At 36.8% G+C, this 14,356-nt stretch overlaps 1 protein-coding gene across 1 annotated transcript in view; it reads left to right on the top strand.

Moving 5' to 3' along the window:
* The window catches only part of PLEKHH2 (pleckstrin homology, MyTH4 and FERM domain containing H2), a 57,984-nt gene extending 47,973 nt beyond the window's left edge, over nt 1–10,011 (top strand). Inside the window, exons 22-29 of the mRNA XM_054397769.1 lie at nt 192–347; nt 1,766–1,863; nt 2,261–2,402; nt 3,117–3,262; nt 5,502–5,631; nt 6,536–6,622; nt 8,163–8,300; nt 9,829–10,011. Of these exons, the coding sequence (XP_054253744.1) occupies nt 192–347; nt 1,766–1,863; nt 2,261–2,402; nt 3,117–3,262; nt 5,502–5,631; nt 6,536–6,622; nt 8,163–8,300; nt 9,829–10,011 (1,080 nt within the window). The remainder of the gene's footprint in view (nt 1–191; nt 348–1,765; nt 1,864–2,260; nt 2,403–3,116; nt 3,263–5,501; nt 5,632–6,535; nt 6,623–8,162; nt 8,301–9,828) is intronic.
* The last annotated feature ends 4,345 nt before the right edge of the window (nt 10,012–14,356 follow it).

The following is a 14,356-nucleotide window of genomic DNA, read 5'->3' as shown; positions in this document are numbered from 1 at the left end:
AAACCCTGAATTTTGTGCAGACCCTTTATGGAAATTTCTAGTTTCCAATGACAATAAGTTATGCATAGAGAATGGAATGGGTCTTGTATTCTTACTGTTACTGTAGAGGTATTATCTTTCAAGATTTTAGATTCAAGGTGGGGAGGTGAGTGTAAATTTCATAACACAATACATTTTGTCTGCTTTTTTAGGTCGTTGGGTTTGATGCCTCTACCACAGTGGAGGAATTTCTGTACACTCTGAATCAGGATACAGGGATGAGGAAACCAGCTCAGTCAGGATTTGCACTGTTTTCTGATGATCCATCTGGCAAGGATATAGAGCACTGTCTTCAAGGAAACATCAAGGTAAAAAAAAGCCTTTAATGAGCTCTGCCTCTAAAACAACAAACTATCTTAATTTTGCAGAGCTCTCTACAGACAATGTAAAGGAAAACATTTTTAGGCAGAAGACTGTCTAGGTTTTTTCCTTCATTACCTAAAAGGAAAGACTTTTCAAAAAACCACCACTTTTTCAATTGATGAAATTCAGTCAGTGAACTATATTTGAAAGCTTTGTCTAGGAGACTGATATTATTCAGAGAAGTAGCAGCTTGATTAAAAAAGGAAAATTACACTGTCACTAATCACAGGTCTTTAAAAAGCAATTGGAGTCCAGTGTACATTTAGAAATTTCAGTTAGCATTTCTAGAACATTCCAAAAAGATGACCATTTGAGGTTCAAAAAGTCATTGATACAGGGGTGGAGATAATGGACAATTTAAAAAAAAAGGGGGTTCCTTATCTAAATACAGAATAATTGGGATTCAATACAGGAAATTGCCAATGTTTGGCTTATTATTGTTCTGAATTCTGAGTTTTATTTTCCTCCATTGCTAGAATTAATTTCTCTGCAGTGAAGTGGCAAAGTGCATTATAATCTAGGCTTAGTAAAATGTTAGATATTTTTTAAGCTAAAAGCAGCTAATGAATAACAATTTTTTTGTGTGTGCTTGCACCCTTTGGCCAATGTTCACAGCTGCACTTTGAGTTACAAGGTGTAGTACAGCCAGGCTTCAGTGACAAGCAGAGTGATCACAATCAGCTTTCTCCCCCTACCAGAATAATTACCATATGGAAAGCAAAATGTATTAAAAAGATACTTATATTCTTGGTAAATATAACTGTAGAAGCTATCAACATTACTACTTCCAGGAAACTGCTTTTATGAATGAATGGTGACCTGAAGCCCATCAGGGTTCCCAGGACCTCCATTCTACCTCCTCCTTACCTACACCACTTGTGAACCAGTCCAGTCTTCCTGCACTTTAAAACAAACTTTATATAAACTTTATAGCAGTTACTAGAAAATACCTGAAAAACTCCAGCATGCAGCAGAAAGAGAAAACAGAGATCAAATTAATTTGGTTAATTATATTAACAACTTGCTGTATATAATTACACATTCATTGGCTGCTGCTAAATCAGGTACCTGGCCTTTCCATATAAGGATGTTACAGTTTATTTCCATGAGGCATATTTCCATAAGGCATATTTCCATGGCTTATGCCATATTGGAGGATAAACAAACAACAAAAATGTTATTAAATGCTCCAGCTAAGAAATGCAAGTAAAGTTTTCTTCCAGTACATTTTAAAAATTCAAGCTATGTATGTTTCTGATAGGCAGTAGGTAAAAGATACTGTAATAAGTTGACAATTTCTATTCAGAGGTGTTGTCAAAGAGGGATATATGGTAAAGTCAGTTTTGTAATGCTTTCCTTCTAGATCTGTGACATTATTTCAAAATGGGAGCAAGCCTCCAAGGAGCAACACCCTGGGAAATGTGAAGGCACAAGGACTGTTCGCCTTACTTATAAAAATAGGTTTGTTTAGCAAGTGTAACATCTCTGCCTTGTCCCAGGATTTGCTTTTAATTTCTGCAGATTTTCTTCATCTGAAAAATACTGGCTGACTCAAAGCATGCAACATAAATAGTAAATGGGTGTCACTGGAGAATTATTTTTTTAAAAACATAGTTACATTTTTCTAGTTCTTAAGAGCTGATTAGGGCTGCCAAAAAGAAGGGGAAAAAAAAGAAGCAACTGAACTAAGAAGATTGAAATTAAATATTTGCCTAGTGGTTCAAGTGCAAGTGTTGCCGTGCTAACGTGTTTTGACACTGATGTAAACATGGCACATTCAGAGCAGATAGTGCTAATCCTCAAGGCTAATGCATTTCCCTGTACTTCTTTATTTAATAACTTTCTGGCTTTTCTGTAGGCTTTATTTTTCAGTTCAAGCCCATGGAGAGACAGAGAGAGAGAAGCTGCTGCTAGTATATCAGACAAATGATCAAATAGTCAATGGACTTTTCCCTGTAAACAAAGAACTAGCAATGGAATTGACAGCTCTTTTAGCTCAGGTAATCCTTGTGCATTAGAGACTAACACAGCAGTTTTACAAATGAAAAACCTGAAGAAAGAAACTGCTTCAGGATTGCTTGACAGCCAAGTGACCTCCACCTTTCACACATGATAGTGCCAGAAACAGACTGGGCTGCAATCTTTGTGTAAGGTTGACTCTGGACTTCAGTGGAAATGCCTCACCACCTATGCTGCTGTTTGCATCAGTACAGATCACAGTCAGGCCCTCTTTGATTAGAAACCGTGTAATCATGTACCATTTTTTTGTTCACTATTCCTTACATGAGTTCTGCAAGTTAATACACCAATGTAACAGCTGTTTAATGAAAGCCTAAGAGCCTTTACTAGACATGGTCTTGATAAGATCTGTTTTATTTTTTAAAAAATTAAAGACTCAAGGGAAGGTGATTGAGAAAGTTGCTTGATGGTGTTAATAAATCTAAACTGCTTTATGTCAGCTGGAGATCTATCAGTCTCAGAGCAGAACTAGTATTTTATGTGTGCATTTATACTTGATCTTTTTTCCATGGCAAATCTAAAATAAGAAAAATAAAATTACTTACATGACTTTGTATCAGTGAGAAATATACATTAACTGACAAACTGTTTTTCATTTTTTACTTGGTCAAGAAAGAGGAAAAGATAGTTCATAATACCCAGCTAGAAAATTACTTTGGAGTAACAAAGAATCTTCTTCATGCTCTTTCCCTTAGGTAGAGATTGGAGATTTTGAAAGGCCTTTCTCAAGTCCAGCAGGGCAAGTCACTTCCCAGTCCAAGTTCAATCAAACATTAAAGCAAGTTTTGGAGAGATTCTACCCTAAGCGATACAGGCAAGGTTGTTCAGAGGAACAGTTAAGGTGAGATGTACTGTGTGGTTCATGTTCTTTCAAAATCTAGGAGTGAAATGAGGATGTTTTAAATTGTCATTAGGTATAGCTTACTGTTATGCCATTTTGTCTAACCCTCTGTTTGGAAAACTCATTTCCTTACTACACTGGAGAACCCATTTCTTCAGCGTATTTCTAATCTTAAACAGAGGACCATAATTAAGCACTCATTACTACATAGTGTTACAAAGTCTAGCTATTTTGAAATTCTAAATTCTAAATTAAGCCTGTGCACAGACTTAAAGAACTACTGGAAGTAAAAGACTTGAGGATCTGGCCTAAGAGTTTGCTATTAAAATGTGCAATCTCTGGCAGCCAGTCAAATTGCCAATATGTTAGCTTAGTGGACTTGCTAGTAAGGTATCATTTAATTTAAAATTAATAACATGGAAATAATTTCAATCAACTAGAAAAAGAGCAGAATGCTGTAACAAATTATCCAGTTGATGATACAGTAATTTTGAAGTCCAGTAAACATCATTGTTTTCTTCATGCTGCACTACAGGCTTGAGAATGCTTACAGCTATTATCATTATGAATAAAGGAAGTTTATTACATGTGCAGAAGATAATAGCAACACTCAAAACTACACACACAAGAAACAAATAGAAAGTTATACAATTAATTTCAAAGAACAAAGTATAAGAGGTCTTAGACTACTCAAACTAATGGAGGTTAAGTCAAACATCTCTTGAAATGATCTAGTCCCTAAACTACCAATTACCAGACCTGGAAGTCTGTGTCGAGGAAAGAATCACTCCGTACCTACCCTCTTGCTTGTATTATTTTGCTAAATGTGTAGCTGGACTTCATAAATTTCCAGCAGGAGTAAGGTGCAAGTGAAAGTTCTCTTTTTAGTACACGTTCCACCTCTTTTTTCATGGGCTGCATCTAATAATCTTGTGGCTACTGGTTAAGTCATTCCTGTAAGTCATTGTGCTAGAAAGGTATTCTGGGGTGGATTTTTCCGGGAGGTGATCTACTGGAGAGCAGTCTCCTGGAGAAGAACCTAGGAGTCCTGGTGGACAGCAAGTTATTATCCATGGGATGGCAATGTGCCCTTGTTGCCAAGAAGGCCAATGAGATCCTGGGGTGCATTAAGAAGCGTGTGTCCAGCAGATCAAGGGAGGTTCTCTTCCCCCACTACTCTGCCCTTATGAGACCTCCTCTGGAATACTGCATCCAGTTCTAGGCTCCCCAGTTAAGGAGGGACAGGGATCAACAAGAGAGAGTCAAATGGAGGGCAACAGGGATGATTAAGGGACTGGAACACAGGCCTTAGGAGGAAAGGCTGAGAGACCTGGGGCTTTTTAGTCTGGAGAAGAGAAGACTGAGAGGGGATTTAATAAATGTTTATAAATATATGAGGGCTGGGTGTCAAGCAGGAAGGGATAGCCTCTTATCACTTGCGCCGTGTGATAGGACAAAGGACAATGGATGTAAACTACAGCACATGAAATTCCACCTCAACATGAGAAAGAACTTTACCATAAGGGTCCTGGAGCACTGGAACAGGCTCCCCAGAGAGGTTGTGGAGTCTCCTTCTCTGGAGACTTTCAAGATACATCTGGATGTGTTCCTGTGCCACCTGCTCTAGATTATATGGTCCTGCTATGGCAGGGGGCTTGGACTCAATGGTCTCCAGGGGTCCCTTCCAACCCTTAATATCCTGTGATCCTATGATTAGTTTTCCAGAAGTTCTTTTTATTGAGCCAACTAAACATGAGACCCCAAAAGAAAAGAGTCAGCATGAAGGCATCATGCATCAGAAGCACCCTTTTTGGTAACAGTGCCCAGATAACACTAAAAGAGAGTGTTAAGCCCTATCTTCCACATTTACCGCTAGACACAGGTAAAGATATGTGCTAAGCTGGATGGATTTTTGGAATGACAGCTGGCATAGCTGTTAAGTACTGATAAAGGTAGATTGATTATCTGTAGAGACACACTAAAACCTGTCCTACAATTTTTCCATTTATGCTGCTACTGCTACATCAACATTTAATCACAATGTTGCAGAAATTAGAAGATACTTAATAATTTTCTTGTGCATAAAAATTTTAATGTTTGGGATTTATTTAATACTCTGTAAGTTATAGTTGTTGTATTATCATTTTAACAAATGGATTCTTTTTTTGCTCATTAAACTTGTTATGGGTAAGCATTTAAATTCCTTTCAAAAGCTAAATTACATATTTCCCTTCAATAGACAGCTTTGTCAGCGATTGTCTACAAGATGGATGGCTCTCCGGGGGCACAGTACTGCAGACTGTGTGCGCATTTATCTCACTGTAGCCAGGAAATGGTCTTTCTTTGGTGCTAAATTGTTTGCAGCAAAAGTAAGAAATTTTACTGAGTTTGAATGGTCAAGGTTTTTTTAATATAAAAAAAATTTGCAAATAGTAACACTTTTTTGTATAAAAAGAGCACATTATACGTATGCTGATGTAATCTCTTTTCAAATTACCAACTTGTTTAAGTCATATACTGGGTGAAATGTAATAGGCAGAGTACTAAGTATACCACAATAGTAACTTTACCATATACTTACTCTTTATTTTACATTATTAATTTAGGTGGTGTCTTTTAATTTTCTTGTTCAATATTCTGAGATAGCCTCTTTATTTCAATGTTGTTTTTACCTCATAACCAGTAGAATATTGAAAAGGTATCATTAACCAGCCATGGAAGCTGAACTTTACTGAAACACTAAATGTTGCTAAGGCCATTTAGAGCACTCCCTCAATTTCTCTTAAACCACTAGTATCTTAATTCTCTTGATTCAAGAAACATCTATGTTAAACACAACTGTCACCCCATCCCTTAGGTTTTATTAGGTAATCCCAGTATATAAATATATTTTTTAGAATTTATATATATACATATAAAATACAAAATTGTTTATAAGCACTCTGTTCTTTGGATATGTAGACCTACATGCCAGTGAACAAACTTTAAAGCACTTGATTTTTATGTTTTTATTTTAATAATGAGATAACATTTTATTGGACTAAGTACCAGGGGAGCCTTCAAGAGTATCATGTGCAGCTATGCTGAGCCCACGGTTCTGCCATGGGCGTCCTACATGTCCTTGGGCAGCTACTTCAATTCCTTTACATCAGTTTCCTCCCAGAATAAATCTTTGTAAGGCCTTTGGCTGGAGAGTTCTGTAACAGCTGAGAGTTAATTATTTACATATGGCCTCATTCTGAAGCTGTAATTAAAGAACATTTCTCTTTGTAGCCTCTGGCAACATCCTCAGTTGAGAAGTCCTTCATATGGTTTGCCGTACATGAAGATGGCATAAGCATCCTAGATTACAGCTCTATGGTAAGTGACATTTCTTTTTTAATTTTGGTCAAAATAGATTTTAATACTGATTATATGGAGAGATTCACCACTATACTACATAAAAGATGGCATTAGCCTTCCATGCTAAGTTATCTAGTCTTTCTCTTAATTCCTTTCAAAACGCTTTCATGTTATCATCATTATAGTAGCATTAATAATAGGAATAAGTAATGAATTATTTGCACAGCATTTTTTTTGTTTATCTGATACAGTTTTTATATCTTTTAATGAAATTTTAATCACTCAGGTGTCAGAAGATCCACAGTTAGAGTTCTTACAATAACATTAATTTTCTTTTCTCAGAGACTTCATTTTCCATTATTATTCATAATCCATACACTCTGCAAAGAGCAGTTACTTTAAAAGATTGTTATTTTCATTGTATTATTTTTGTTTAATAGTAGGTAATATAACTCAGTGTTATTTAATTATGTCATTTTAGGCTCTGATCTTTCTTTGATTTGCAATAAAAGTTTTCACAAAAAATGACTTGTGGTAATCAGAGTAAAAAAGGCAGTGCCTGAGAAGATCCTTACTTTAATTTACATCCTGCAAAGAAACAGAATGGCATGGTGCTATTAGTGAGTGCTAATACTGAATATCAGAAAATTAAAATCTCAGCTTCACAACTCTATTGATATGGACCTTTTCATTATGTTTCTTAGCAGTTAAATAAAACAAAGAACACGAGGAACGCAAATAGCAGCTCTGTTCAGAGCACAAGCAAAATGAGCTTGCATCAGACAAGCTCAATAAACACTACCCACAGAACTAGCTATGTTATTTCTGCAGAGCACTGCCACTTGACAGAATTGGCAGACGTCACTTGCCCTTCAAGAAATGCTAAGTTAAGTCCTTTACTGTACAAATACTGTCTTATGGTTAATTTAAAATGTGAACATCTGCAGTAAATTAGTAAATTATAAATTAAATGTTTATTATAGGCACAAAGGCCACTAGTGTGGTGTTGAATGTTGAAGAGTAAGAGCCAAGGCATGGAAAGCAGAGGAGTCTTGAGCATCAGAGAAACAAAAAGAAGTGAATGTAATTTCATTTCTGTGAATGTTGACTATATCACTGCACAAAAAGAAGTCCTGGAGATAAATTCCTTTAGATGTCTCATACTCTGCCATTTAATTTATTTAGACACTACTTTGATTTCAAATGGAATTTGTAAGATTAACTTCTCTCAAAGTCAGTCAAGACTTGTGTATATTGAATTACACATTTCAGTTGAAACATGCTTGTAATATCTTTGATCTAACTCATCTGGAATAGAAGCAGAGGTCAAACTTAGAAGAATTGTCATCTGCAATGGAAATTCCTCACAGTGAACGTCTGAATGAAGATATCCCAAAACTTAGAATCAATTTCAAGATTCATGACAGGCTAAAAACAACACTCTGAAACATCCAAATGCAATTATATTTTTAAATAAGTATTTTTACTGTCATAATCTGTTTTCCTGCACTGTCCTGCTTATACCTTTGTGGTCTGTTTTTGGCTTTTCTTTTTTAAGCGATTAACAATCACATATACATATAAGAGTCTGCTGACTTTTGGAGGCTATCAAGATGATTTTATGTTGGTTGTTAACAACGCTCAGAAAAAGGACAAATCAACTGAGAAGCACCTTTTTGCCATGACAAAACCAAAGGTTGGTATATTACCTGAAACAGTTTACCACCATCTGCTACTTTTCTACTTTTTCTAGTGAGTAATCCTTAACAAATGTGAAACACTTTCTTTATTCCTAGTAGTCTCAAATTATTGGCTTTTGGCAGATAGTTTTAGAGAACGAAACAATTAGTAATAGAAGAGCTAACAGTGACAATACTGATGTGTTCCTTTTGTGTTTATGTCCTTGTCTATAACATTCCAAATTTTTCATAGGACAAAGACGACTATTAAGAACAGGGATTCTCTGCAGTACCTAAAATCTAGTGTTTGCTTGATCAGAACCAGAGATAATTTTTGAGAAGGTGTATTTGTGTTCTACAGTAGAATTGCAGAACACAAGATTTGAAAGATCAGTCACTTCTTAAAAATCTGAGCATATGAGGTCCTTGCTACAAGAAAGACTTTGAGGTCCTGGAGCAGGTCCACAGAAGGGCAACAAAGCAGCTGGTGAAGGGTCTGGAGAACAGATCTTACAGTAAGTGGCTGAAGGAACAAGGATGTTACAGTCTGGAGAAAAGAAGGCTGAGGGGAGACCTCACCACTTTACCTGAAAAGAGACTGTAGCAAGGTAGGTGTTGGTCTCTTCTACCTAGTAAAAAGTGATAAGAGGAAATGGCCTCAAGTTACATGAGGGGAGGTTCAGATTGGATATTTGAGGAATCTTCTTCACTGAAAGAGTTCTCAGACACTGGAATAGGCTCACCAGGGAGGTGGTTGAATCCCCATCCCTCGAAGTGTTGAAAAGATGCATAGATGTGGTACTAAGGGACATGGTTTAGCACCAGACTTGGTAGAGTTAGATAACAGTTGGACTCAATGATCTTAAAGGTCTTTTCCAACTGAAATGATGTTATGTTTTTTAACTTAGATTCTCTCCTTCACTGGTGAGACTGACTGTATTTATTTAGAAAGCAAAGATCTCAAAGTCTTTTGCTGTTAGTCAGATTTATGAAACAGAATACAAAATTCCACAATAAATTCAGACCAATACATGCCTCCATACAAGTAAGCATAGTAAAATAAAGGTATTCAAGTTGCCCTCAGTTTGTGGCCTTATAGGCAAGGTTGTGTGGATTGCAAAGACAAAGTAACAGCCATTATTCCTTTTACCTACCCTGCTCCTAATACTTACCTGAGCACTAGATATTTTCTAGCAAAACTGAGGGAACGCATCATGTAAGTTTTTTTCTAAAAGTATCAACTTTTGGACTTCAAACTCTCTCAAAACGAAGGAAGTCATCTGTTTGAATCATTTAAGACTTTGAAAGACAGTATCTAGCATACTGATGGGAATAACATTACATTATTTGCAAGGAGCAATAGAAAAAAAGCGCTATTAGGCATCTCCTCTCTCCCCATCATTAATGTGTTTGATAAAGTACTTCTCCAGTTGATGATTGTCACCTGCTGAAAAGTTAGCTATTTTTTTCAGCAGTCAAAACACCATTATACCAATACAATACATCATTGTATTTTTCAAAGAGTTTTGTATGTTCCTGTTACAGATTCTTGAGATCACTTTACTGATTGCCAGCTATATTAACAACTTTTATCAGCTGAAAGGAGCTGCTCATCACCTCTCTGCTCCAGCATTACTGACACCCCAAAGTGGACAGAAACTCAAGGAATTGGGAAGTCAGCCACTTCCTGCAAACAACAGGCCAACTAAGTGTCCCACATTGTTATGAAAGGATTATGTATCATGATAATGCATCTGTGTTACAGCATTTATACACTGATTGAAAGCTTTTTGATGTACAAGGCATAGAGCATAAGCAAGTCCACCAAAGAAAAAGGCAGGCAGGCAGGTTTATATTAGTTTCAATAGTATATAACAGGAGTAGCCCTTTAATTAAAGCCCTGACCTGAACTGGAATGATGATGAGCCAATTTAAGGATTATACTTTACTCGCATTCACTTGTGCCTACAGCTCATAAATAAGTGTGTCTGTGGATAGTGATGGGGAGTGGTGGCTTTGGGAACAACTGTATGGATTTTAGTAGCTTTCCAGGTATTTACTCAGGGACCAAACTGTCTTCAACTCTTCACCTCTATTTTTCAAAATTATACAAGTTGTATAACCTTCATTTTGAAAATTAATGTTTAAAAAAAAAGTCAAATACAAAATATTTTCAATTTCCAGTATCTTCTTATGTGCAATACAAGCACTGTGGGACTAAAAACAATGAACTGTCTGATTTGTGTAATTGGTTTTCCTTTAAGAAAAGAATAATATATTTAAAGAGTATTCTCATGAGACAGTCTGGCCTTTGTTATACAGCTATTTTACTTGGTAAATCTTCAGCCTTAGTCTGGTACATTTCTAAACAATCCGACTGTGCTCTAGCCTTTTGGAAAAATCTAAATTAGACAGGCACTGTATTTAGTATAGTTTTGATAAACAAAATCCCATACCTACTTTCTTCTTTAATCCATAATAATAATATAATGCAGATGCAAAAATGACTCACTCATTGAAAATATAACACAGAAAATGGTTGCTTGAACTGTTCTGAGTAAACCTGGAGATGAATGTGACATAGAATATCCATGTATAATGTGTATAATGTACATACATTGATTCAGAATATTTTGTTAAAGTTGTACTTCTTGGTTTTCATTTGCTTTATATACATTTTGTATTTTAATACTAATATAATGTTCTTGCACACTGAAGATATAATGCTGCATCTGCATTACTGGTCCCAGGAGCACTGTTCAGCTGCTTTTTTCATCTACAAGCCTCAGTGTTATTTAGGATCAAACATACAGAAATTGCACTCATTTTTTCTTCCAATCTTTGCATTTTCATTTCTGTGCAAATAAATCACTTCTGCAGGCTCTGAAATGAATCACCAGCATACTCCAATAGATAATTTAAGTCCAACCATGGAGAAGGTAATCAAGCATCAATCACTGATCTATATACACTTCACAGTTTCCAATTCTGCTTATGCTAATGATCACAGATCATGAATCCCTTACTGATAGCCCTCATGATTTTGTTTTTTTTTAATTACTTAAAACTGAGGTAATTTCACAATGAAGAATTTTAGTATTTGAAGGCTGAAAATCTCCTTTGCTTTATGACATTTAAACATCTAGATACAGACATACTCCTATTGAGAGAAATGGATTTTTCAACTGTTTTGTTCTCTATTAAAGGTAGGGATTATCCCCCTTGTACAATGAAAATAGATTGAAAGGGAGATACACATTATGAAAAGAATATGCTCTTAAAACATGGAAAGGCAAACTGTCAAGTTGGCTTGATAAATGTTTCCTCTGAAAGCTCTCCTGCCATAGCTACCTTAAGTCTGCAGGACTCAAGCACTATTTTATGAATGGTATTATGGACCAATGTTTTTGTCTTGAAAATTACTAGCACATAACATACTGTATTTAGATGCTTTCATATTTTTAGTGCAGAAAGAGCATCCTGGTAATTTTCACCTTTTAATAGTAGTTGTGGCACTAGATCCTTCTCTTTCAATGAGAGAGCCAGCAGCAGGAGGTTTGCATCCTGGTGGGTGGGTGATCTTCTGCCATCATCAAGGAAAGCATATTGTAAGCTAGAAGAGACCCTGGCATCAACTGCTGCATCTTTTTGTGTAACACCTGTCATGAAGTGATGCAAATACCATGTGAAATCCAGTTAGGAATTAACATCTCTGCAATCAGCAGGAGTTAACTTTCAGAGATTTAAGGGGGGGCAGGGTGTTTGCAAATTCAGACATGCTACTGGATCAGCTATACTCAGGTCATAGTCTAAAGCTTCTCAAATATGAGTAGAAACTTCAATGTACAGATACAGAAATCTTTATGTCATTGTGAAATTATGCTTTCAAGCTGAAATACTCCCAACAGGTTATTCTTTCCCAGTTGTCCAGTTCTAAATGCATGTGGCTGCAAAATGCTGCAAAAAAGTGGAGCACTTTGCTAATGAACTTGTTCATGTAGTTTTTAAAACCTTTTTTTTTTAATTGGGAGACATGATCCACAATACAAACAACTGACGTGCAGTCTTTTGAGTCTTTTAAACAGTTTTCATTAACACAGCCTTACAGACAGCTGTTTATAAAGCAGTATATAATCTACAAAGGAGAGTATGAACTTCCTTTGGGTAGGCATCTCTGTTTAAATTTGGGTTATATTTAAATTTAAAATAAAGACATATTTCCCTATAAAAGGTGGCTTATAGTTATTTGGTGTTGGAGTTCCTTGTCAGACTAACACAATTTTTATAAGGTTGGGTTTTTTCTCCTGAAGTAAAAAAAACCTTGCCTAAATGAAGTCATCACTTAAAGCTTTAGGTAGAGTTTTAATAGTCCATACAGCTAGGTGCAATCCATTAGTCTGAGTTAATTTTAACTAAGGTGCTTAGTAACTCATCATGAATTAGGAAGAAAAAAGGCATTTTTTACAGTTTCTTAGCTGCGTAAGGTGAAACTTCAAATGCAGAAAAATCCAATTTCATTTCTAGATTGGACTTCAGTACAAGTTGATTATTGTACACCCTTACTCTGTGCTTCCCAACTCAGATTTGTACTGCAGCACCTTAACAGATTTGCCATCTACTAGTGAGTAAATCACTGTAAAAATACCATGTTTTTTAATCTTACGCTCTTGCTGTTGCAGTTATACCTAGAACATACATTAGTATGTACTAGTTAGTTTTACTCTCTTTAGCAGAGCAAGAGTAGCTTTGCCCAGGGATTTTAGCAGTTCTAACTGCTGATTATAGATCAACACTGGTTTCATAATCCAAGATATCAGAAACTTTCTGTTGAATGCTCTGTCAGTTCTGGTGCCCCCAGCATAAGAAGGACATCAGACTGCTGGGAGCAGGTCCAGAGGAGGACCACAAAGATGATAGAGAATTGGAACACCTCCCTTACGGGACAGGCTGCAAGAGTTGGGGCTGTTCTGCATGAAAAAGAAGGCTCCAAGGAGACCTTATAGCAACCTTTCAGTACCTGAAGGGGACCTACAAGAAAGCTGAGAAAGAACTTTTTACAAGGGCTTGTAATGATAGGACAGTGGATTGAAGTTTCAGAAGGGTAGACCAGATATTAGAACAAAATGCTTTACAGTAAGAGTGGTGAGACACTGAAACGGGTTGCTCAAGGAGGTTGTGGCTGCCCCCTCCCTAGAGGTGTTCAAGACCAGACTGGATGAGGCCTTGAGCAGTCTGGTCTAGTGGAAGGTGCAGAGGGGCTGGAAATAGCTTTAACGTCCCTTCCAACCCAAATCATTCCAAGAAATTAAATTGATGAAAGAACTGCATCTGCATGACCTGCCAAAGTACACGATTAAACATTGAAGTTTCTTTCTGAATTTTAATTAACAAGACCTCAGTTTTCATAGGGGGTTAGCAAATGCGTTAGAAGATAAAACCTGAAAGATGGGCAAAAATGATTATATGAAGGCTGCTGGAACTGAAACTGAGTAATTATGCAAGTTAAACTTGGAAAAACTTACTTAAAGAACAAGTATTATTTAGGGTGTGTAGAAGGCTACATAGGCCTTGTTGGGGGAAGGATCAAGAACAGTTAAAATTAATTGAGTTAATCATTATGAATGAGGCCACTTTCCTGGGTTTGATCAAACTGATCAAAGAGGACTTCACTTATTTTTTTCTGTCTTGAAGTCTTTCAAGACACAAAGGAGGTACTCAGCTACAGGCCTGCTGAAATTGCTGTCCTGGATTTTCAATCACTTCCCTGACACAGGAAACTTTTGGGTTCCCCTACACCCCACATTTCTTTTCATATGCTGGGTCATCCAGCTGTTTTACTGTTCTTTAAATTCTAATGCAACCCTAACACGACGCAGCGACTCTGTTACCCCTCACACCAGTCTCCCTCTCTCCGGTACTAAGGCGGGGCGCCATTTTCAGCGCCTGAAAAACAGACGCAGCTGCAGGCCCCATGAACTGTGGAGCCCCGGGGGCGAACAGAACGCACGCTAGCACCGCCATGAGCCTCAGCTCACCTCACGGGAGCTGCACCGACGCGACGGTAAAACTGCCG

Source organism: Indicator indicator, chromosome 2 (assembly GCF_027791375.1).
Source record: "Indicator indicator isolate 239-I01 chromosome 2, UM_Iind_1.1, whole genome shotgun sequence".
In the NCBI taxonomy this organism is placed as follows: Eukaryota; Metazoa; Chordata; class Aves; order Piciformes; family Indicatoridae; genus Indicator; species Indicator indicator.
This window is presented reverse-complemented; position numbering and strand designations above follow the sequence as displayed.